Consider the following 23,583-nt stretch of genomic DNA (forward strand, 5'->3'; position numbering starts at 1 on the left):
AGCCCCTGGGCCATTGTGGACTGGCACACAGACTGTGCAGGTGACAGCACTCACTGGGGTAGATTGACGGCCACACTTCAGAAGAAGCCTCTCAAACATAGGCAGAGTTAAAAAGATCAACCCTTCGAAGCCCCTGCCTCATTCCCCAGATAGTGGGATAGACATACACACAGATTCTCACACACAAACACAGACATACAGTTACACACAGACACAGACTCCACCCCCCCCACCACACAAACACAGACACTCACGCACAGACACAGACACAAACAAACATAGAGAGAGCAACCTCCCACTCAGCCACAACCCACCCCCCCAACACATACACGCAGAGACCCCTCTCTCACGCGCACACACTGACCCCTGCCACACAGACCCCCCCCTCACACACAAACAGATTCCCCCCCCACATACAGAGACACACAGATAGAGATCCCCCCCAACACAGACATCATACATAGACATACACATGCACACATATACAGAACCACACATAGACACAGACTCCCAGAGAAACAGAGAGAGACACACACAAATCACATGCTCACACACACAAACACCACACAGTCACACACAGACTGATACACAGAGAGCTGTCGTGTCTCACCACTGAACTGGAGCTGAATGCACTTGGAGTGTGCCAGGTTGATCCATGTAAAATACTTCCTCAGCGGCTGGAGGTAGTGAGAGTGTTACACCAAAATGGAATGCAATGTTATCTTCACAGTAAGCTGAGTCTGCCCTCCCCACAACTGGTCCCTTACATTCTCCTTCCTTGAGGTGCTGACTCATTGGGGTATGGGCTCTAGGACTGCTGGATATCTCACAATAATCTCGCCCAACTTCTTCCATGTGCGAGTACCAATGTGTGCCTTGATGGTGGGCTATTCCACCATGGGGGGCATTACAGAAGAACCCAACACTGCTGCACAGATATACTCACCAGCAGGGATCGCTCGGCAGTGATTAAGGCATTGACTGTGGATGAAGCTCCCTCTCTGTGCTGCCCCGATCTCCCCCAACCATCCCGCAACTCACACCATAGCCAACCACCAACCCAAACTCAGGTCCGTGACCTCCTACCCCGCACATCACAGGGGGAGGTCTTAAGAACAGCTGTGGACTACGAGCACCCTCCCTTGCCACGCGGGGGAGGCAGGGGGATGATCAGCAACAGGAGCCAGTCCCTCAGCAAGAGAAGGTGGGGGGAGGGTGGAGGGCAGTGTCTATGGTTGCAACCTCCCAATTGTCCTGCAACAAACCCCCCACCCTCCCAAAACAGCGATGATTTTCTTCCACTCACATGAAGCAACTGGTGTGATTAATTGGCCAGCCTGCCCGTGAGTTGGAGCAAGTGCTTTGTACAGAGATTCGTGTGTGTGTGTTTTAATGGACATCTAGGTGTGGTTATTGCATTGGTGAACAGAGATGCTTTGTAACAGTCCTCTTCCTGCTGAATTCTCCACCCACTATCGGCCTTAAACATCTGTCATCTCGTCTTCGAGTTCAGCACTCTCTGCATCGGCCTCGATCTCCTCCTCTTCCTCTGAGGTCAAGTCAGGGTCACCAGCCTGAGCCACGCACTTAGGACAGGAGCAGACGAACAGATAGTTCTCCCTTCAAAAATAACATAGGTTTCAGACACATCGCAGGTTAGATACAGAGTAAAGCTCCCTCTACCCTGTCCCCAAATCCCTCTGAATATCAACATTTAGAAGTTTCTACACCATTTAAAAAATATTCAGTTTTCTATTCTTCCTACCAAAGTGAATAACCTCACACTTCCCCACATTATACTCCATCTCCTTAGAACACAAGAACTAGGAGCAGAAGTAGACCATATGGCCCATCGAGCCTGTTCTGCCATTCAATACCATTATGGCTGATCTTGGGCTTCAATTCCACTTTCTTGCCCGCTCCCCATTTGCCCATTTAACCTGTCTATATCCCTTTGCAGACTCTGTGTCCTCCTCACAACTTACTTTCCCACTTAGCTTTGTATCATCAGCCACCTTGGATACATTACTCTCTGTCTCTTCATCAAAGTCATAACAAAATTGTAAATAGTTAAGGCCCCAGCACTTCTATTTGCAACAGTCTGCTAGTTACAGTCTGCCAACCTGAAAATGACTTGTTTATCCCTACGCTCTGTTTTCCACGCTTGAATCAATCCTTTAACCATGCTAATATATTAGCCCCAACCCCATGAGGCCTTATCTTGTGCAACAACCTTTCACGTGGCACCTTATCAAATGCCTTTTGGAAATCCAAATATACTACATCCACTGGTTCCCTTTTATCTATCCTCTACACAGTCCCAACAATAAACTCTCTAAGAGATTTGTCAAACACAATCTCCCTTTCATAAAACCATGTTGACGTTGCCGAATATGATTTAAGGGCCCTATTACCACTTCCTTCTTAATAGATTTCAACTTTTTCCCGATGACTGCTGTCAGTCTGACTGGCCTGTTTTCTTTCTCCCCCCTTTCTTGAATCGTGGTGCTCCATTTGCTGACTTACAATCCACTGGGACCATTCCAGAATCTTAGAGAATTTTGCAAAATCATAACCAGTGCGTCCACCATCTCTGCAGTTACCTCATTTAGAACTCTAGGATGTAAGCCATCAGGTCCTGGGGTTTTGTCAGCTTTTAGTCCCATTAATTTATCTAATACTTTTTCTTTGCTACTATTAATTGCTTTAGATTCCTCACTCTCATTAAACACAGTTCCCCACTATTTCAGGTGTGTGTTATATTATGCGTTATGACAAATATTTATTTAAATGTTCTCTCATCTAAGGAGATTTGATAAAGGTGTATAATGTCATGAAGTGCTTTATAGACTAAATAAGCAGAAACTGTTTCCAGTGGTATAAGGGTCAGTAACCAGAGGGCATAGATTTAAGGTGATTGACAGAAGTAGGGAGATGGAATTTTGTTTTTACACTGCGAGTTGCTGTAAACTGGAATGTGCAGTGGAAGCGGGTTCAATAGTAGCTTTCAAAAGGGAATTGGGTAAATACCTGAAAAGGAGAAAATTGCAGGGCTATGGGGAAAGAGTATGGGACTAATTGGATTGCTTTTTCAAAGAACTAGCACAAGCTTGATGGGCTGAATGGCCTCCGGTGCTATATTATACTGTGATTATGAGCAGTGTGTTTCTCAACATGCCCCGTGTTGAGTAAGAAGGTAGAAATTGGGGAGTGGGAGGGGGAGTGGGGAGCAGTACCTGAGGATTCTGTGTCGAGTGTGTCTACTCCGATCACGCTGGCAGCAGTCCAGGTATGTGATGCACACCTCCTGTCAAAACATAAAACATCCACCATCAATTCCATATCCGCCACGCCATCCTATCTCATCCCGTGACACACACACAGGAATGGGAGACCATTCAGCCCCCTGAGCCTCTTTCTACAGGAACAGCGGGCAGGCAGTGGTGTAGTGGTATTGTCACTGGACTAGTAACCCAGTGACCCAGGGTATTGCTCTGGGGACATGGGTTCGAATCCCACCATGGCAGAAGGTGGAATTTGAATTTAATTAATAAAAATCTGGAATTAAAAAGCTAGTCTAATTATAGCCATGAAACTATTGTCAATTGTTGTAAAAAAAAAACCATCTGGTTCACTAATGTCCTTTAGGGAAGGAAATCTGCTGCTTTTTGCTACATGTGACTGCAGACCCACAGCAATGTGGTTGACTCTTACATGCCCTCTGAAATGGCCGCGCAAACCACTAGTTGTATCTAACTGCTACGAAGTTAATAAGGAATGAAACCAAACGGACCACCCGGCATCGACCGAGGCACCGGAAATGACAACAGCAAACCCAGCCCTGTCGACCCTGCAAAGTCCTCCTTACTAACATCTGGGGGCTTGTGCTAAAGTTGGGAGAGCTGTCACACAGACTAGTCAAGCAACAGCCTGACATAGTCATACTCACGGAATCATACCTTGCAGACAATGTCCCAGACACTGCCATCACCATCCCCGGGTATGTTCTGTCCCACTAGCAGGACAGACCCAGCAGAGGTAGCGGCACAGTGCTATACAGTAGGGAAGGAGTTGCCCTGGGTGTCCTCAACATCAACTCCAGACCCCATGACGGCTCACGGTATCAGGTCAAACATGGGCAAGGAAACCTCCTGCTGATTACCACCTACCACCCTCCCTTAGCTGATGAATCAGGCAGGTCAGATGATTGGTCAGAATATCAAGAACGGTAGAGAATGACGAAAAGGTTAATCAGGGGAAAGAAATTAGAGTATAATGAGGAAGCTAGCTAGAAATGTAAAAATGGATAGACAGAGTTTCTACAGCTATTTAAAAAGGTAAAAAGTAGTGAGTGCTGGTCCTCGAGAGAGTGAGAATGGGGGGTTAATAGTAGATAATAAGGAAATGGCAGATGAAATGAACAAATATATTGCTTCTGCCTTCACTATAGAATATACAAAAAACATTCCAGTAATAGCTGTAAATCAGGAGGTGGAAGGAAGAGAGTAACTTGGTGAAATTACAGTCACCAAGGAAGTGGTTCTGATCAAACTGATGGAGCTGCGGGCTGACAAGTCCCCGGGTCCTGATGGGCTTCATCCTAGGGTCTTAAAAGAGGTGGCGAATGAGGTAGTAGATGCATTGGTGTTAAATTTTCAAAATTCACTAGAGTCTGGAAAGGTTCCATCAGACTGGAAAATAACAAATATAACCCCTCTATTCAAGAAGTGGGGGAGGTAGAAAACAGGAAACTATAGGCCAGTTAGCTTGATGTCTGTCTGTCGTGGGGAAGGTGTTAGAATCAATCATTAAGGAGGCTATAGCTGGGCACTTAGAAAAGCTCGAGATAATTGGAATAGTCAACATGGTTTTGTGAAAGGGAAATCATGTTTAACCAATTTATTGGAGTTCTTTGAAGGAGTAACATGCACTGTGGATAAAAGGGAGCCTGTTGACGTTCTGTACTTGGATTTCCAGAAGGCATTTGACAAGGTGCCACATAAATGTTATTGCGCAAAGTAGGAGCTCATGGTGTAGGTGGTAAAATATTAGCATGAATAGAAGATTGGCTGGCTGGAAGAAAACAGAGTATGCAAAAATGGGTTCTTTTCTGACTGGCAGGATGTGAGGAGTGGAGTCCCACAGGGGTCTGTGCTGGGGCCTCAACTTTTCACAATTTATATCAATGACTTAGATGAGGGGAGTGATGGCATTGTAGCTAAATTTGCAGATGACACAAAGATAGGTAGGAAAGTATGTTGTGAAGAGGACATAAGGAGGTTGCAGACCGATATAGATAGGTTGAGTGAGTGGGCAAAAATCTGGCAGATGGAGGATAATGTGAGAAAATGCGAAGTTGTTCACTTTGGCAGGAAGAATAAAAAAGCAGAGTGTTACTTAATCAGAGAATGACTGCAGAATTCCGAGGTGCAGAGGTTTCTAGGTGTTCTAATGCATGAGTCACAAAAGTTAGTATGCAGGTACAGCAAGTAATAAAGATGGCTAATGGAATGCTATCCTTTACTACAAGAGGAATAGAAAACAAAAGTAAGGATGTCATGCTTCAGTTATACAGGGCAGTGGTGAGTCCACATCTCGAATATTGTTTGGAGTTCCCCTTTTCGGACAAAGACGAGGAGAAATTCATGACATTGGAATTCTGTACCTCAGAAGGTGGTGGAGGCGGGGTCATTGAATATTTTTAAAGCGGAGATAGATAGATTTTTGTTAGGCAAGGGGAGCAAAGATTATCGGGGGTAGACGGATGTGGAATTCGAGACAAAAACATATCAGCCATGATCTTATTGAATGGCAGAGCAGGCTCGATGGGCCGAATGGCCTACCTCTGCTCCTAATTCCTATGGTCGTACTCCTCCATGTTGAACACCACTTGGAGGAAGCACTAAGGGTGGCAAGGGTGCAGAATGTACTCTGGGAGGGGGACTTCAATATCCATCACCAAGAGTGGCTCGGTAGCACGATTATAGGCCGAGCTGACTGACTCCAAAAGGACATATCAGCTGGATTGGGTCTGCGGCAGGTGTTGAGGGAACCAACATTAGGGAAAAACATGCTTGACCTCGTCCTCAGCAATCTGCCTGCCACAGATGCATCTGTCCATGACAGTATTGGTATGAGTGACCACCACACAGTCTTTGTGGAGAAAAAGTCCTGCCTTCACATTGAGGATACCCTCTGTCGTGTTGTGTGACACTACCACCGTGTTAAATGGGATAGATTTTGAACGGACCAAGCAATGCAAAACTGGGCATCCATGAGGCGCTGTAGGCCATCAACAGCAGCAGAATTGTACTCAACCACAATCTGTAAACTCATGGCCCGGCATATCCCCCACTCTACCATTACCATCAAGGCAGGAGACCAACACTGGTTCAATGAAGAGTGCAGGAGGGCATGCCAGGAGCAGCACCAGGAATGAGGTGTCAACCTGGTGAAGCTGCAACACAGGACTACTTGCATGCCAAACTGCGTAAGCAGCATGCAACAGACACAACTAAGTGATCCCATAACCAATGAATCAGTCCTGCCACATCAAGTCATGAATGGTGGTGGACAATGAAACAACTACCTGGAGGAGGTGGCTCCACAAATATCCCCATCCTCAATGATGGGGGAGTCCAGCACATCAGTGCAAAGGACAAGGCTGAAGCACTTGCAACAATCTTCATCCAGAAGTGCAGAGTTGATGATCCATCTCGGCCTCCTCCTGAAGTCCCCAGCATCACAGATGCCAGACTTCAACCAATTCGATTCACTGCGCGTGATATCAAGAAACAACTGAAGGCACTGGATACTGCAAGGACTATGGGCCCTGACAACATTCCGGCAATAGTACTGAAGACTTGTGCACCAGAACTTGCCGTGCCCCTAGCCAAGCTATTCCAGTACAGCTACAACACTGGCATCTACCCTGCAATGTGGAAAATTGCCCAGGTATGTCTTGTACACAAAAAGCAGGACAAATCCAACCCGGCCAATTACCGCCCCATCAGCCTCCTCTCAATCATCAGTAAAGTGATGGAAGGTATCGTCGACAGTGCTATCAAGTGGCGCTTGCTTAGCAATAACCTGCTCACTGACGCTCAGTTTGGGTTCTGCCAGGGTCAATCAGCTCCTGACTTCATTACAACCTTGGTTCAAACATGAACAAAAGAGCTGAACTCAAGAGGTGAGGCGAGAGTGACTGCCCTTGACATCAAGGCAGCATCTGACCGAGTATGGCATCAAGGAGCCCTAGAAAAACTGGAGTCAATGGGAATCAGGGGGAAAACTCTCCGCTGGTTGGAGTCGTACCGAGCGCAAAGGAAGATGGTTGTGGTTGTTGGAGTTCAATTATCTCAGTCCCAGGACATCACTGTAGGAGCTCCTCCTAGGCCCAACCATCTTCAGTTGCTTCATCAATGACCTTCCTTCAATCATAAGGTCAGAAGTGGGGACGTTCGCTGATGATTGCACAATGTTCAGCACCATTTGTAACTCCTTAGCTATTGAATCAGTCCGTGTAGAAATGCAGCAAGACCTGGACAATATCCAGGCTTGGGATGATAAGTGGCAAGTAACATTCACGCCACACAAGTGCCAGGCAATGACCATCTCAAACAAGAGAGAATCTAACCATCTCCCCTTGACATTCAATGGCATTACCATCGCTGAATCCCCCACTATCAACATCCTAGGGGCTACCATTGACCAGAAACTGAACTGGAGTAGCCATATAAATACCATGGCTACAAGAGCAGGTCAGAGGCTAGGACCTTGCGGCGAGTAACTCACCTCCTGACTCCCCAAAGCCTGTCTACGATCTACAAGGCACAAGTCAGGAGTGTGATGGAATATTCTCCACTTGCCTGAATGGGTGCAGCTCCAACAACACTCAAGAAGCTCGACACCATCCAGCTTGATTGGCACCCCATCCACAAACATTCACTCCCTCCACCACCGACACACAGTGGCAGCAGTGTGTACCATCTACAAGATGCACTGCAGCAACTCACCGAGGCTCCTTAGACAGCACCTTCCAAACCCGCGACCTCCACCACCTAGATGGACAAGGGCAGCAGGTGCATGGGAACACCACCACCTGCAAGTACCCCTCCAAGTCACACACCATCCTGACTTGGAACTATATCACCGTTCCTTTATTGTCGCTGGGTCAAAATCCTGGAACTCCCTTCCGAACAGCACTGTGGGTATACCCACCCCACATGGACTGCAGCGGTTCAAGAAGGCAGCTCACCACCACCTTCTCAAGGGCAATTAGGGATGGGCAATAGCACTGTCGACGACACCTTCCATCACTTTACTGATGATTGAGAGTAGACTGATGGGGCAGTAATTGGCCGGGTTGGATTTGTCCTGCTTTTTGTGTACAGAACATTCCTGGGCAATTTTCTACATTGCCAGGCAGATGTCAGTGATGTAGATCTACTGGAACAGCTTGGCTAGGGGCGCGGCAAGTTCTGGAGCACAGGTTTTCAGTACCTTTGTAGTATCCAGTGCCTTCAGTCGTTTCTTGAAAACATGTGGAGTGAATTAAATTGACTGAAGACTGGCATCTGTGATGCTGGGGACTTCAGGAGGAGGCCGAGATGGAATTTCAACTCGGCATTTCTGGTTGAAGATTGTGTTGCAAATGCTTCAGCCTTATCTTTCGCACTGATGTGTTGGGCTCCCCCATCATTGAGGATGGGGATATTTGTGGAGCCACCTCCTCCAGTTAGTTGTTTCATTGTCCACCGCCATTCACGGCTGGATGTGGCAGGACTGCAGAGCTTAGATCTGATCTGTTGATTATGGGATCACTTAGCTCTGTCCTGTTGGTTATGGGATCGCTTAGCTCTGTCTATCGCATGCTGCTTACGCTGTTTGGCATGCAAGTAGCCCTGTGTTCTAGCTTCACCAGGTTGACACTTCATTTTGAGGTACGCCTGGTGCTGCTCCTGGCATGCCCTCCTGCACTCTTCATTGAACCAGTGTTGGTCCCCTGGCTTGACGGTAATGGTAGTGTGAGGGACATGCCGGGCCATGAGGTTACAGATTGTGGTTGAGTACAATTCTGCTGCTGCTGATGGCCCACAGCGCCTCATGGATGCCCAGTTTTGCATTGCTAGATTTTTTCGGAATCTATTCCATTTAGCACGGTGATAGTGTCACACAACATAAATACTTAGAAAAGGAAAAATTTGCATGGCTGTGGGCAAGGAGCAGGCCTAATTAGACAGCACCTTCAAGGAGCTGGCACAGACACAATGGGCCGAATCACCTCCTTCTGCACTGTAAGAGTAGATGTGAACATAGGCGTCAGCAGGCAATTCACCAACAGAGGTCATCACACTATATCAGCAGTGGCTCACTAGATTGTGAATGACATCCTTTTCTCTCTCTTACCCTTTCGCTCCTGCCAACATCTTCTAACCAACACAGTGTAATGCAGCACAGAGCAGGGATATAAAAGCTGGGCCAGTTTGGTCCACGAGGGCTGCAGGTCAAGCGTACAAAGACGCGCCGGTCCTGCAACATGACCTTACCTCCCCAGCTTTGATGTCTCGTAGAGCAGTCAAGTGAAGGAGGAAGTTGTTCTCTGGGAAGGAGGTTTCAGCATTAGGGTCACAGCTATGATTACCTGCAACAGAGGAGGGTCAAAGTTTACAGCCTCTTCCTAATCCTGTATTCCCACTTCCACACACATTTCACCTTAACTTGTGATCAAATCACCAGGAAATGCACTAGTAAACACAAGACATTTCTCTTTAAAGAGTAAATCTTCCTCTACACTGTCCCATCAAACACTCCCAGGGCAGGTACAGCACAGGATTAGATACCCCTCTGTGCCATTACAATAGAACAAAGAACAAAGAAAATTACAGCACAGGAACAGGCCCTTCGGCCCTCCAAGCCTACGCCGATCCAAATCCTCTATCTAAACCTGTCGCCTATTATCTAAGGGTCTGTATCTCTTTACTTCCTGCCCATTCATGTATCTGTCTAGATACATCTTAAAAGACGCTATCGTGCCCGCGTCTACCACCTCCGCTGGCAATGCGTTCCATGCACCCACCACCCTCTGCGTAAAGAACTTTCCACCCATATCCCCCCTAAACATTTCCCCTTTCACTTTGAACTCATGTCCCCTTGTAATTGAAACCCCCACTCTGGGAAAAAGCTTCTTGCTATCCACCCTGTCTATACCTCTCATGATTTTGTACACCTCAATCAGGTCCCCCCTCAACCTCCATCTTTCTAATGAAAATAATCCTAATCTACTCAACCTCTCTTCATAGCTAGCACCCTCCATACCAGGCAACATCCTGGTGAACCTCCTCTGCACCCTCTCCAAAGCATCCACATCCTTTTGGTAATGTGGCGTCCAGAACTGCACGCAGTATTCCAAATGTGGCCGAACCAAAGTCCTATACAACTGTAACATGACCTGCCAACTTTTGTACTCAATACCCCGTCCGATGAAGGAAAGCATGCCGTATGCCTTCTTGACCACTCTATTGACCTGCATTGCCACCTTCAGGGAACAATGGACCTGAACACCCAAATCTCTCTGCACATCAATTTTCCCCAGGACTTTTCCATTTACTGTATAGTTCATTCTTGAATTGGATCTTCCAAAATGCATCACCTCGCATTTGCCCTGATTGAACTCCATCTGCCATTTTTCTGCCCAACTCTCCAGTCTATCTATATTCTGCTCTAGGCGTGAGGGGTTTCCTGTACGGGCTGCTCCTGCACACTCCCCACTTTCTCGCCTTCGTCAGCCGGACGGACACGCCCTGGCGGTCCGCGTTGCCATCTGGCGGCGAGGGGAAACCCCGATGGAGGTCTCTCTACGCGGGAGTCCTCCCCCTTTACATCGGGGACCTGGGGTGGAGGGTGTTGCACAGGGCAGTCCAGTGCAATAGATTTTTAAGTAGGTTCACGGACTCCCAGGCTGCCTGTATTTTCTGCGGCCTGGACGAGTCCGTGTGCCACATATATATGGAGTATGCGAGGTTGCAGCCCCTCTTTGAGTATTTGAAGGGGCTGCTCCTCAAGTTTTGGCTGCACTTCAGTCCCACACTCCTGATCTTTGGGCACCCGGTGCAGAGGGGCGTGGGCTGGGAGGAGGATCTCCTCATCGGTCTGCTCCTGGGCCTGGCCAAGGTGGCAATTCACAGGTCCAGGCTGCGGGCCGTTGGGGGGTCTGTCCTCCCCGATTGCCTGCCCCTCTTCCGCGGGTACGTTCGCGCCCGGGTGTCCCTGAAGAAGGAGCACGCGGTGTCCGCCGGTGCGCTTGAGGCCTTCCGCGACCGGCGGGCACCGCAGGGACTGGAGTGCATTGTCGACGCCGAGAATGGCATTTTAATTTGAGTTTTTGGTTTATTTATCTGTTTTTAATAAAGTTATTTTAAAAATATGTGTATAAAGGGGGCCTGAGGAATAAAGGCCCCATCGACATAAAATATATAAAAGGGGCCTGGGGTATAAAGGCCACCGAAGAAAAAAAACAGGGTTAGATACAGAGTAAAGCTTCCTCTACACTGTCCCATCAAACACTCCCAGGGTAGGTACAGCATGGGGTTAGATACAGAGTAAATCTCCCTCTACACTGTTGCAGCATCTGTTATTCTGTCTCTCACACAGTCACTATTAACACAGGATGCTGTCTGGCAGGGGTTAATTCCTTGCTAGCAATGGTTAATGGTGCTTTTGATGTTGATAGGGATTCAATGGATGTGGTTAAATACGCCCTGCTGATTCTGCTCTTTTCCCAGATCCCAGTTACTTACAGCAGCTCTGCAGAATGTACAGGCCTGATCCTTCGCAGTTCAGGAATTCCCCGCTCTCTGTGGAGTAACAAAGCTGTCAGTCCAGTGATTTACTCACCGCCCTCCCATCTCACTCTACCTCGCCCAGTTCAGAACAACACAGTCACACAGAATTGTACTCGGGGATGAAGGGTTTGAGTTATGGGGAAATACTTGAAGGAGAAACAATTGCAAGGACAAAGGCAAAGAGCTTGAGAGTGGGAATAATTCGATAGCTCTTCAAAAGAGCCAGTGTCAGCTCAATGGGCTGAACAGTCTCCTTCTGTCCTGTACGATTCTATGATTCTAGACTAGAGAAGCTAGAATTGTTTTCCTTAGAAGAGGCAAGGTTAATGGGAGATCTAGTAGAGGTGCTCAAAATTACAAAGGGCATTGTTATGATCAGGTGAGAAAGAGATCTAGGGTTCCCTTTCACCCTTAACAGGGTTTAATTTGAAACACACCATGTTTTTAGCTCCCCCTTGGTGAATCCTTGTTCACTGCTTTCCAATTATAAGACAAAGAAATCAGCACACACAGGCTTTCTTAGGTTTAAAGAAGAAAAGTTGAAATTCATTAAACTTGAACTTAAACTCTAAATTTGGTTGACGCTTATGGATACACGACACGCCAACATTAGCATGCAAATAGAGACAGAAAAGAGAAGAAAAATAAAGTGGAAAGGTTTGAGGCAATATCTGAAGAGTTGTTGTTACGGTTCTTTGGGCTCACTATAGAGTCCTTGATTGTAGGTAGATCTTGCTTTTTGTTGGGACCTGGTATTCTTAAACCTTGTTTTTTACAGGAGACTTTTCTCTCTTGGGGTTCATGCGTCTTCAGTGGATTCAGAGGCTTGTGAGAAAGAGATGGGAGCAGACAGGAGAGATCTTCTCAGTCCAGGAGCAAACAGACACTCTCAGTTCAAACTGTTTGTACAATTCAGAAAAACCCAGGTTGCCAAGCAGGTTAGTCATGTGACTAACTGGTCTGACCACGTTTTGGATTGTATCACCTTAGCAGTCTCCCCTTAGCTCCTCTTACACACAATACCTGGTGATCAAGGTCCATTGTGTGTTGAATGTGTCAGGGAATGGTCCTTTGTCCTTCCAAGCACTGTCTGTTAATATGCAAATGTATTTTCCAGCCATGGCAGATCTGTTTAACAAGTCCTTTCTTCACTCCAGTTTAAAATCAATGTTCATGACAAAATTAATGTGCCTCATTCTTGGCAGGTGGGGGCCGAACATGACAGTTTCAAAAGAATAATTAAGAATAAACTGTTTCCAGTGGCAGGATGGTCAGTATCCAGAGAGCACAGATTTAATGTAATTGGCAAAAAAAAACAGAGATGAGGACATTTCTTTTTAAGTCATTGCGTTACCGTGATCAGTAACGCACTGCCTGACAGGGCAGTGTAAACAGATTCAATAGGAACTTTTAAAAGAAAATTAAATACTTGAAGGGAAATAATTTGCAGGGCTATGGGGAAAGAGCAGAGGAGCGGGGCTGGGTTCAATTCTGGGTACTGCCTGTGTGGAGTTTGCAAGTTCTCCCTGTGTCTGCGTTGGTTTTCTCCGGGTGCTCCGGTTTCCTCCCACAGCCAAAAGACTTGCAGGTTGGTAGGTAAATTGGCCATTATAAATTGCCCCTAGTGTAGGTAGGTGGTAGGGAAATATAGGGACAGGTGGGGATGTGGTAGGAATATGGAATTAGTGTAGGATTAGTATAAATGGGTGGTTGATGGTCGGCACAGACTCGGTGGGCCGAAGGACCTGTTTCAGTGCTGTATCTCTAAACTAAACTAAACTAATTGGACAGCTCTTTTACAGAGACAGGCACGATGGGCCGAATAGCCTCCTTCTGTGCTCTATGATTCTATGATATGTACAGAATAGAATGAGAGAAACGAGCTCAGCTTCTCCCAATTGATTCTTACACTCTAGGAGCCCCACCTGCTCTATAAGGAGAGGCAGAGTGAGGTACAATTATTTTGCTGTCAAAGCTTTTTGTCAATTTCCATGTGAAACGCATTTTCTATGCAATGACCCCTAACCTCCTACCTCTTGCATATTTCTGATACGTGGATGATACATTTGCTATATCTGAACTTGCAGCTGCGTGTAAGAATTTCCTTATGCACTTCAGAGCATGCAGGTGGCAGAAAGCATCATAGACAGGACTTTCAGAGAAGTGGTTACACCCAAGGTGCAGGCAGATAGATGGGTGACCGCAAGAAGGGGCCGGCAGTCAGTGCAGGAATCCCCTGTGGCTATCCCCCTCTCTAACAAGTATACCGTTTTGGATACTGTTGGGGGGGATGGCCTATCAGGGGAAAACAGCAGCAGCCAGAGCTGGCACTGTTGTTCAGCAGGGAGGGACAAAGCGCAGAAGAGCAATAGTTATAAGGGACTCTATAGTCAGGGACACAGATAAGCGCTTCTGTGGACGTGAAAGAGACTCCAGGAAGGTATGTTGCCTCCTTAGTGCCAGGGTCAAGGATGTCTCTGAACGGACAGGGGGCAGTCTGAAGGGGGAGGGTGAACAGCCAGAGGTTGTGGTACACATCGGTACCAATGACATAGGCAGGAAGAGTGATGAGGTCCTGCAGGGGGAGTTTAGGGAGTTAGGTAGAAAGTTAAAAAACAGGACCTCTAGGGTTGTAATTTCGGGATTACTCCCTGTGCCACGTGCCAGTGAGGCTAGAAATAGGAAGATAGTGCAGCTAAACACGTGGCTAAACAGCTGGTGTAGAAGGGAGGGTTTCAGATATCTGGACCATTGGGATCTCTTCAGGGAGCATTCGTAAGGGCTGGAAGGCTAGGAACAGACGAATCCCTTGAGGAATATAAAGACAGTAGAAAGGAACTTAAGCAAGGAGTCAGGAGGGCTAAAAGGGGACATGAAAAGTCATTGGCAAACAGGATTAAGGAAAATCCCAAGGCTTTTTATACATATATAAAGAGCAAGAGGGTAACCAGGGAAAGGGTTGGCCCACTCAAGGACAGAGAAGGGAATCTATGTTTGGAGCCAGAGGAAATGGGCGAGGTACTAAATGAGTACTTTGCATCAGTATTCACCAAAGAGAACGACATGGTGGATGATGAACCTAGGGAAGAGAGTGTAGATAGTCTCAGTCATCTCATTATCAAAAAGGAGGAGGTGTTGAGTTGCTTGCAAAGCATTAAGGTAGATAAGTCCCCAGGGTCTGATGGGATCTACCCCAGAATACTGAGGGAGGCAAGGGAAGAAATTGCTGGGGCCTTGACGGAAATCTTTGCATCCTCATTGGCTACAGGTGAGGTCCCAGAGGACTGGAGAATAGCCAATGTTGTTCCTTTGTTTAAGAAGGGTAGCAAGGATAATCCAGGAAATTATAGGCCGGTGAGCCTTACGTCAGGGGTAGGGAAATTATTAGAGAGGATTCTTCGGGACAGGATTTACTCCTATTTGGAAACAAACAAACTTATTAGCGAGAGGCAGCATGGTTTTGTGAAGGGGAGGTCGTGTCTCACTAATTTGATTGAGTTTTTTGAGGAAGTGACGAAGATGATTGATAAAGGAAGGGCAGTGGGTGTTGTCTATATGAACTTCAGTAAAGCCTTTGACAAGGTCCCTCATGGCACACTGTTACAAAAGGTGAAGTCACATGGGATCAGAGGTGAGCTGGCGAGATGGATACAGAACTGGCTCTGTCATAGAAGACAGAGGGTAGCAGTGGAAGGGTGCTTTTCTGAATGGAGGGATGTGACTAGTGGTGTTCCACAGGGATCAGTGCTGGGACCTTTGCTGTTTGTAGTATATATAAATGATTTGGAGGAAAATGTAGCTGGTGTGATTCGTAAGTTTGTGGACGACACAAAGGTTGGAGGAGTTGCGGATAGTGATGAGGATTGTCAGAGGATACAGCAGGATATAGATCGGTTGGACACTTGAGCAGAAAAATGGCAGATGGAGTTTAATCCGGACAAATATGAGGTAATGCATTTTGGAAGGTCTAATGCAGGTGGGAAGTATACAGTAAATGGCAGAACCCTTAGGAGTATTGACAGGCAGAGAGATCTGGGCGCACAGGTCCACAGGTCACTGAAAGTGGCAACGCAGGTGGATGAGGTAGTCAAGAAGGCATACGGCATGCTTTCCTTCATCGATCAGGGCATAGAGCATAAAAATTGGCAAGTCATGCTGCAGCTGTACAGAACTTTAGTTAGGCCACACTTAGAATATTGCGTGCAATTCTGGTCGCCACACTACCAGAAGGACGTGGAGGCTTTGGAGAGGGTACAGAAGAGGTTTACCAGGATGTTGCCTGGTCTGGAGGGCATTAGCTATGAGGAGAGGTTGGATAAACTCGGATTGTTTTCACTGGAACGAAGGAGGTGGAGAGGCGACATGATAGAGGTATACAAAGTTATGAGCGGCATGGGCAGAGTGGATAGTCAGAAGCTTTTTCCCAGGGTGGAAGAGTCAGTTACTAGGGGACATAGTGATCACAATTCGGTTAGGTTTACCTTAGCGATGGGCAGGGACAGGTATATACCGCAGGGCAAGAATTATAGCTGGGGGAAAGGAAATTATGATGCGATTAGGCAAGATTTAGGAAGCGTAGGATGGGGAAGGAAACTGCAGGGGATGGGCAGAATCGAAATGTGGAGCTTATTCAAGGAGCAGCTACTGCGTGTCCTTGGTAAGTATGTACCTGTCAGGCAGGGAGGAAGTTGTCGAGCGAGGGAGCCGTGGTTTACTCAAGAAGTTGAAGCGCTTGTCAAGAGGAAGAAGAAGGCTTATGTTAGGATGAGACGTGAAGGCTCAGTTCGGGCGCTTGAGAGTTACAAGCTAGCCAGGAAGGATCTAAAGGGAGAGCTAAGAAGAGCGAGGAGAGGACACGAGAAGTCATTGGCGGATAGGATCAAGGAAAACCCTAAGGCTTTCTATAGGTATATCAGGAATAAAAGAATGACTAGAGTTAGATTAGGGCCAATCAAGGATAGTAGTGGGAAGTTGTGTGTGGAATCAGAGGAGATAGGGGAAGCGTTAAATGAATATTTTTCGTCAGTATTTACAGTAGAGAAAGAAAATGTTGTCGAGGAGACTGAGATTCAGGCTACGAGGCTAGATGGGATTGAGGTTCACAAGGAGGAGGTGTTAGCAATTTTGGAAAATGTGAAAATAGATAAGTCCCCTGGGCCAGATGGGATTTATCCTAGGATTCTCTGGGAAGCCAGGGAGGAGATTGCAGAGCCTTTGTCCTTGATCTTTATGTCGTCATTGACGACAGGAATAGTGCCGGAAGACTGGAGGATAGCAAATGTTGTCCCCTTGTTCAAGAAGGGGAGTAGAGACAGCCCTGGTAATTATTGACCTGTGAGCCTTACTTCTGTTGTCGGTAAAATGTTGGAAAAGGTTATAAGAGATAGGATTTATAATCATCTTGAAAAGAATAAGTTCATTAGAGATAGTCAGCACGGTTTTGTGAAGGGTAGGTCGTGCCTCACAAACCTTATTGAGTTTTTTGAGAAGGTGACCAAACAGGTGGATGAGGGTAAAGCCGTGGATGTGGTGTATATGGATTTCAGTAAGGCGTTTAATAAGGTTCCCCACGGTAGGCTATTGCAGAAAATACGGAAGTATGGGGTTGAAGGTGATTTAGAGCTTTGGATCAGAAATTGGCTAGCTGAAAGAAGACAGAGGGTGGTGGTTGATGGCAAATGTTCATCCTGGAGTTTAGTTACTAGTGGTGTACCACAAGGATCTGTTTTGGGGCCACTGCTGTTTGTCATTTTATAAATGACCTGGATGAGGGTGTAGAAGGGTGGGTTAGTAAATTTGCGGATGACACGAAGGTCGGTGGAGTTGTGGATAGTGCCGAAGGATGTTGTAGGGTACAGAGGGACATAGATAGGCTGCAGAGCTGGGCTGAGAGATGGCAAATGGAGTTTCATGCGGAAAAGTGTGAGGTGATTCACTTTGGAAGGAGTAACAGGAATGCAGAGTACTGGGCTAATGGGAAGATTCTTGGTAGTGTAGATGAGCAGAGAGATCTTGGTGTCCAGGTACATAATTCCCTGAAAGTTGCCACCCAGGCTAATAGGGCTGTTAAGAAGGCATATGGTGTGTTAGCTTTTATTAGTAAGGGGATCGAGTTTCGGAGCCACGAGGTCATGCTGCAGCTGTACAAAACTCTGGTGCGGCCGCACCTGGAGTACTGCATGCAGTTCTGGTCACCGCATTATAGGAAGGATGTGGAAGCTTTGGAAAGGGTGCAGAGGAGATTTACTAGGATGTTGCCTGGTATGGAGGGAAGGTCTTACGAGGAAAGGCTGAGGGACTTGAGGTTGTTTTCGTTAGAGAGGAGGAGGAGGAGAGGTGACTTAATAGAGACATATAAGATAATCAGAGGGTTAGATAGGGTGGATAGTGAGAGTCTTTTTCCTCGGATGGTAATGGCAAACACGAGGGGACATAGCTTTAAGTTGAGGGGTGATAGATATAGGACAGATGTCAGAGGTAGTTTCTTTGCACAGAGAGTAGTAGGGGCGTGGAACGTCCTGCCTGCAACAGTAGTAGACTCGCCAACCTTAAGGGCATTTAAGTGGTCGTTGGATAGACATATGGATGTAAATGGAATAGTGTAGGTCAGATGGTTTCACAGGTCGGCGCAACATCGAGGGCCGAAGGGCCTGTACTGCGCTGTAATGTTCTATGTTCTATAAGTTTAAGGTGAGAGGGGCAAAGTTTAGAGGGGGTGTGCGAGGCAAGTTCTTTACACAGAGGTTGGTGAGTGTCTGGAACTTGCTGCCGGGGGAGGTGGTGGAAGCAGGTACGATAGCGACGTTTAAGAGGCATATTGACAAATACACGAATAGGATGGGAAAAGAGGGATACGGTCCCCGGAAGTGCAGAAGGTTTTAGTTTAGGCAGGCATCAAGATCGGCGCAGGCTTGGAGGGCTGAATGGCCTGTTCCTGTGCTGTCCTGTTCTTTGTTCTTTTGTTCAGACAGCACTCAATGCCAAGGTTTTAGTGAACGGTAATGGCAGGGAGTATATACCTGTACCTTTGTATCGGATGCACCTGGAGTGTGACCTGACATCTGGAACGATAACTGTAGGAGTTGTCCATAGTTTGCCTGTAGACAGAATTGACCTACTCTTGGGGAATGATTTGGCCGGAGCGAAGGTAGTGGCTTCTCCAGTAGTCACGGAAAGACCAAGTGAAGTCAGAGACAGAGCAGTTGCAGGGAAAGGTTGCAGGAATTTTTCCTTCATGTATAGTGACCCAAGCAACGGCTAAACAAGTTCCATTGTTAGAGGTCAGATTGGCACCACAGACAGAGAGCTGAATATCTGAAACTTTCTTTGGGGATTTGGATAATCTAAAGGAAATGTTCAATAAGTTAGATTAGAGATACAGCACTGAAACAGGCCCTTCGGCCCACCGAGTCTGTGCCGAACATCAACCACCCATTTATACTAATCCTACACTAATCCCATATTCCTACCAAACATCCCCATCTGTCCCTATATTTCCCTACCACCTACCTATACTAGTGACAATTTATAATGGCCAATTTACCTATCAACCTGCAAGTCTTTTGGCTTGTGGGAGGAAACCGGAGCACCCGGAGGAAACCCACGCAGACACAGGGAGAACTTGCAAACTCCGCACAGGCAGTACCCGGAATCGAACCCGGGTCCCTGGAGCTGTGAGGCTGCGGTGCTAACCACTGTGCCACTGTGCCGCCCTGATCAAGGCTCAGCAAGCCGATCCAGAGTTAAGTAAAGTGGCATAATCGGCTCTAACTGAAGCCGAGGCAAAGGGAGTTCCAGAAGGCTACTGTATTAAAAATGAGCTTCTGATGAGGAAGTGGAGACTTCCTCACAAATCTGCGGATGAAGATAGTTCACCAGATAGTGGTACCACCCAATTATCGCTGGGAAATATTAAGGATAGCCTATGAAATTCCTACATGTGGGAATTGGGAAGACCCAATCACATATAGGTCAACATTTTTACTGGCCAGATCTTTCCAAGGATGTGGTGCAGTTTTGTAAAACGTGCCATACGTGTCAGATTGTGGGAAAACCACAACCTGCCATAAAACCGGCACCTTTCATTCCCATGCCAGTTTTTGGGGAACCATTTAGTAGGGTGTTGGTAGACTGAGAGGGACCTTCAACGAAAACAAAAGCGGATCACCAATATATATTCTCACTATTATGAATATGGCTACTCGGTTCCCAGAGGCCATTCCCTTGAGAACAATTTCTGCTGAGGTAGTGGTAGAGAAATTAACCCAGTTCTTCATTAGATATGGATTACCGATTGAGATCCAATCGGATCAAGGTTCCAAATTTATGTCTAAACCTTTTCAGGAAGTTGTGGGTAATTTGGGTCTAATGCAGTTAAAGTCTTCAGCATACCACCCACAGACAAGGGGCTTTAGAACGGTACCATCAGACCCTCAAAACAATGATCAGGGCATACTGTCGTGAATATCCCTATGATTGGGATAAGGGTTAGAATTTCTTTTGTTTGCCACTAGGGATTCACCTGATGAGTCTACAGGTTTTAGTTCTTTTGAATTAGTTTATGGACATGAGATAAGAGGTCCTCTAAAACTAATCAAAGAGAAGTTTTTAGAACAGAGGGACGAACCTTCTGTGCTAGAATATGTATCCGTATTCCGGGAGTGTCTCACGATATCCTGCAAAGTGGCTCAGGAACACCTGAAAGTTTCCCAACCATGAAGAAATGGGCAAATAAGCATGCTAAGTCCCGAACATTTCAACCAGGGGATGAAGTGTTAGTATTACTGCCTTTACAGGGTGAACCGCTGAAAGCACGGTTCAGTGGTCCATATAGCGTAGTCAAAAGGATTGGTAAAGTAAATTTGATCAACATCCCAGATCACCAGAAAAAGAATCAACTGAGTCACATCAATATGTTGAAACAATATCACTGCCAGGAGGTGGATAAGCAAGCACAGGTATGTCAGGTAGTAGGGACAGTGAAGGATGAAAGGAATAGCGAGGATGAGGCAGAAGGAGGCCTAGACAATTCTCAGATTGAACCCCTTACTATCCAGTTAGCTAATACTGAATAGTTAGGGAGACTAGACAATATGCTTTCATAGCTAAATGCAGAACAATGAGAAGACCTAACAAGGCTTCTCACAACATTTAAACGAGTCTGTAGGGACAAACCTTTACCATACATGATGTGGATGTAGGAGAATCCTCTCCTATAAAACAGCATCCTTATCGCTCAAGCCCAGAGAAACAGGCCCAGGTAAAAGCAGAAATCCAATACATGTTGGAAAACCACCTAATTGAACCCAGTCAAAGCAGCTGGAGTTCCCTAGTCGTGTTAGTGCCTAATCCTGATTGTTCAACTAGATTCTGCATAGACTCCAGAAAGGTTAATGCACTAACAAAGGCAGACTCCTACCCAGCTCCTTGCTTGGAAGTCTGTATGGATAGATTTGTTAAAGGGATATTGGCAGGTTCCTTTAACATCCCGAGCAAAAGAAATATCGGCCTTTGTCACACCAGACAGTCTTTACCAATGCCAATTGATGCTATTCGGGCTAAAAATACCCCACCCACTTTTCGCAGACCAATGAACCAAGTGGTAGCCAGTGTTCCTAACTGTGTTGTTTACCTTGATGATGTGCTGGTACAGTGACACTTGGAAGGACCAATTGAAACAATTAGAAGCTCTATTTAGAAAATTACAATGATTTGGTGATAAACCTTGCCAAAAGTGAATTTACAAAAGCGCAGTTAAGCTACCTCGGGCATATAGTAGGGAAAGGACAAGTGTTTCCAAGAACAACAAAAGAACAAGCATTTATGGAGTTTCTTGCTCCAAGACTAAACGAGAAATCACGAGGTTTTTGGGAACGTGTGGTTTCTACTGCAAGTTTGTACCAAATTTTAGTACTATACCTGCTCCACTGATGAATTTGCTACAAAATAAGAAAACCAAGGTAGCGTGGTCAGGGGAGGGCCAAGAATCTTTTGAGAAGCTGAAAGCCATTTTGATCAATGAACCAGTGTTGGCTGCCCCAAATTTCACTAAGCCCTTCAAGGTAGCAATGGATGCTAGCGACCTGGGGTCAGTGCAGTCCTGTTACATGACAATGAATCGGACACAAAAAGGCCAGTGGGATACGCTTCCAAAAAGCTAAATCGACACCAAAAGAGATACTGAACTGTGGAAAAAGAAACCCTGCGTTTACTACTAGCTCTTAAGCATTTTTAAGTCCATGTCCGGCATGACTACGGACAGACACTGGTATATACTGATCGTAACCTCCTAGCCTTTGTGGAAAAATTCAAAAACCAGAATGCCAGACTATTTCGATGGAGTTTACTATTGCAGCCCTATCACTGAAAGATTATCCACATTGCGAGGAAAAGTAATGTAATTGCTGATGCTATGTGAAGAATTTAACTTTGCTTTGAATTATCTGAGTACAAAGATGGTACAAAGCAGAATTGTATTAGTTACAGGTAAATAGTGAATGAGAATGAGTGTGTAAATGTGTTTCAATATTTTTTCATCTTTTTTCCCCCCCACACTTTGTAATGAAATGCGTTTAAAAATGGCATTCCATTCTTCCAAGGATGGAGGGGTTATGAATGTGCTTCCATTCTTAATTTTTTTTTTTAAGACTTGTGTTTTAGAATTGTGGATTCCTTTGGAGGACTGAAGGGATTCCATGGATGTGTTTTTTTAAATGGTCACTGGAAGAGCTCTGTTTAAAAACATCATTTATTGGATGTCACATGTCTCCAGCTAAGTAAACACGTGCCTTCTAACTTTGGGAGTTGTTTACAAGTGAAGTGACATGTCAAGATTTATGATGCTCAAGAGTAGGTTTCATGTTTTGAGTCAGTTTGGAGGTCAGTCTGCTAAAAGAGAAGACCAGTTCATCTTTTCTCCACCTCTCTGAGAAATCCCGAGAATCAAATCTAAGAAATCGAGAAACCGAAGCAGCATTTCTCCTGAGAAGCTTCTGGAAGACTTCCTCTCAACATCTCCTGAACTAACTGCTAAAGATCCCAGTGACCCATCTACGTGTACTTGGATGCCAGACTATGCGCCATCTGGAACTTTGCAAATCTTATCCTTTTTCTTCAAGGATTAACAAGTACTTTGGCCAAAGCATTTTTATTTTTCCTTTAACTGGTGTGTGTGTTGGGTATTTAGAAAGGTATATATTTACTGTCATATTTCAAACTGTGTTAAAGTTTTGCATCTTTATTGACCAAGTCTTGTTTTATAATAAACTGATAATTTTGTTGTTTATTAAAGAAACCTGGTTGGTGTATTTTATTCAGGGATAAAGAGTAGACTCTATGATTGACCGAATCAGTAACTACGTAAACATTTAAATGTATATTGTGGCCTGTGGAGAAGTGGAACTAGAAAAGACAGTGCACTCCTCCCAGCTCAGACATAACAATACACACAGACACACACACTACCCACATACACACTATACAGAAAGACACATATCTGTACAATTCCTACCTTTCTCAATGTCTTTGTACAGCTGGTCAATAAAAGCATCCAGCTCCTCCCTCATCTGTGTAGGAAGCTGGAGTGAATCACAGCCATGGACCCACTGACTCAAAGAGCTGTCAGGGAATCAAACACAGAAGCAGCTCACTCATAAGAACAGGAGGCCATTCTGCCCCTCGAGCCTCTTATACAGGAACAGGAGGAGGCCATTCTGCCCCTCGAGCCTGTTCTGCCATTCTA

At 46.0% G+C, this 23,583-nt stretch overlaps 1 protein-coding gene across 1 annotated transcript in view; it reads right to left on the reverse strand.

Moving 5' to 3' along the window:
* Positions 1-411: 411 nt before the first annotated feature.
* Positions 412-23,583, reverse strand: part of smyd5 (SMYD family member 5) — a 47,560-nt gene continuing 24,388 nt past the window's right edge. The window contains exons 9-13 of the mRNA XM_068028665.1: positions 23,353-23,459; positions 11,799-11,855; positions 9,549-9,643; positions 3,237-3,307; positions 412-1,620 (exon numbers count right to left, since the gene is read on the reverse strand). Coding sequence (XP_067884766.1) covers positions 1,482-1,620; positions 3,237-3,307; positions 9,549-9,643; positions 11,799-11,855; positions 23,353-23,459 — 469 coding nt within the window. The 3' untranslated portion in view covers positions 412-1,481. The remainder of the gene's footprint in view (positions 1,621-3,236; positions 3,308-9,548; positions 9,644-11,798; positions 11,856-23,352; positions 23,460-23,583) is intronic.

This window comes from Heterodontus francisci, chromosome 1, assembly GCF_036365525.1.
Source record: "Heterodontus francisci isolate sHetFra1 chromosome 1, sHetFra1.hap1, whole genome shotgun sequence".
NCBI classification, from domain to species: Eukaryota; Metazoa; Chordata; class Chondrichthyes; order Heterodontiformes; family Heterodontidae; genus Heterodontus; species Heterodontus francisci.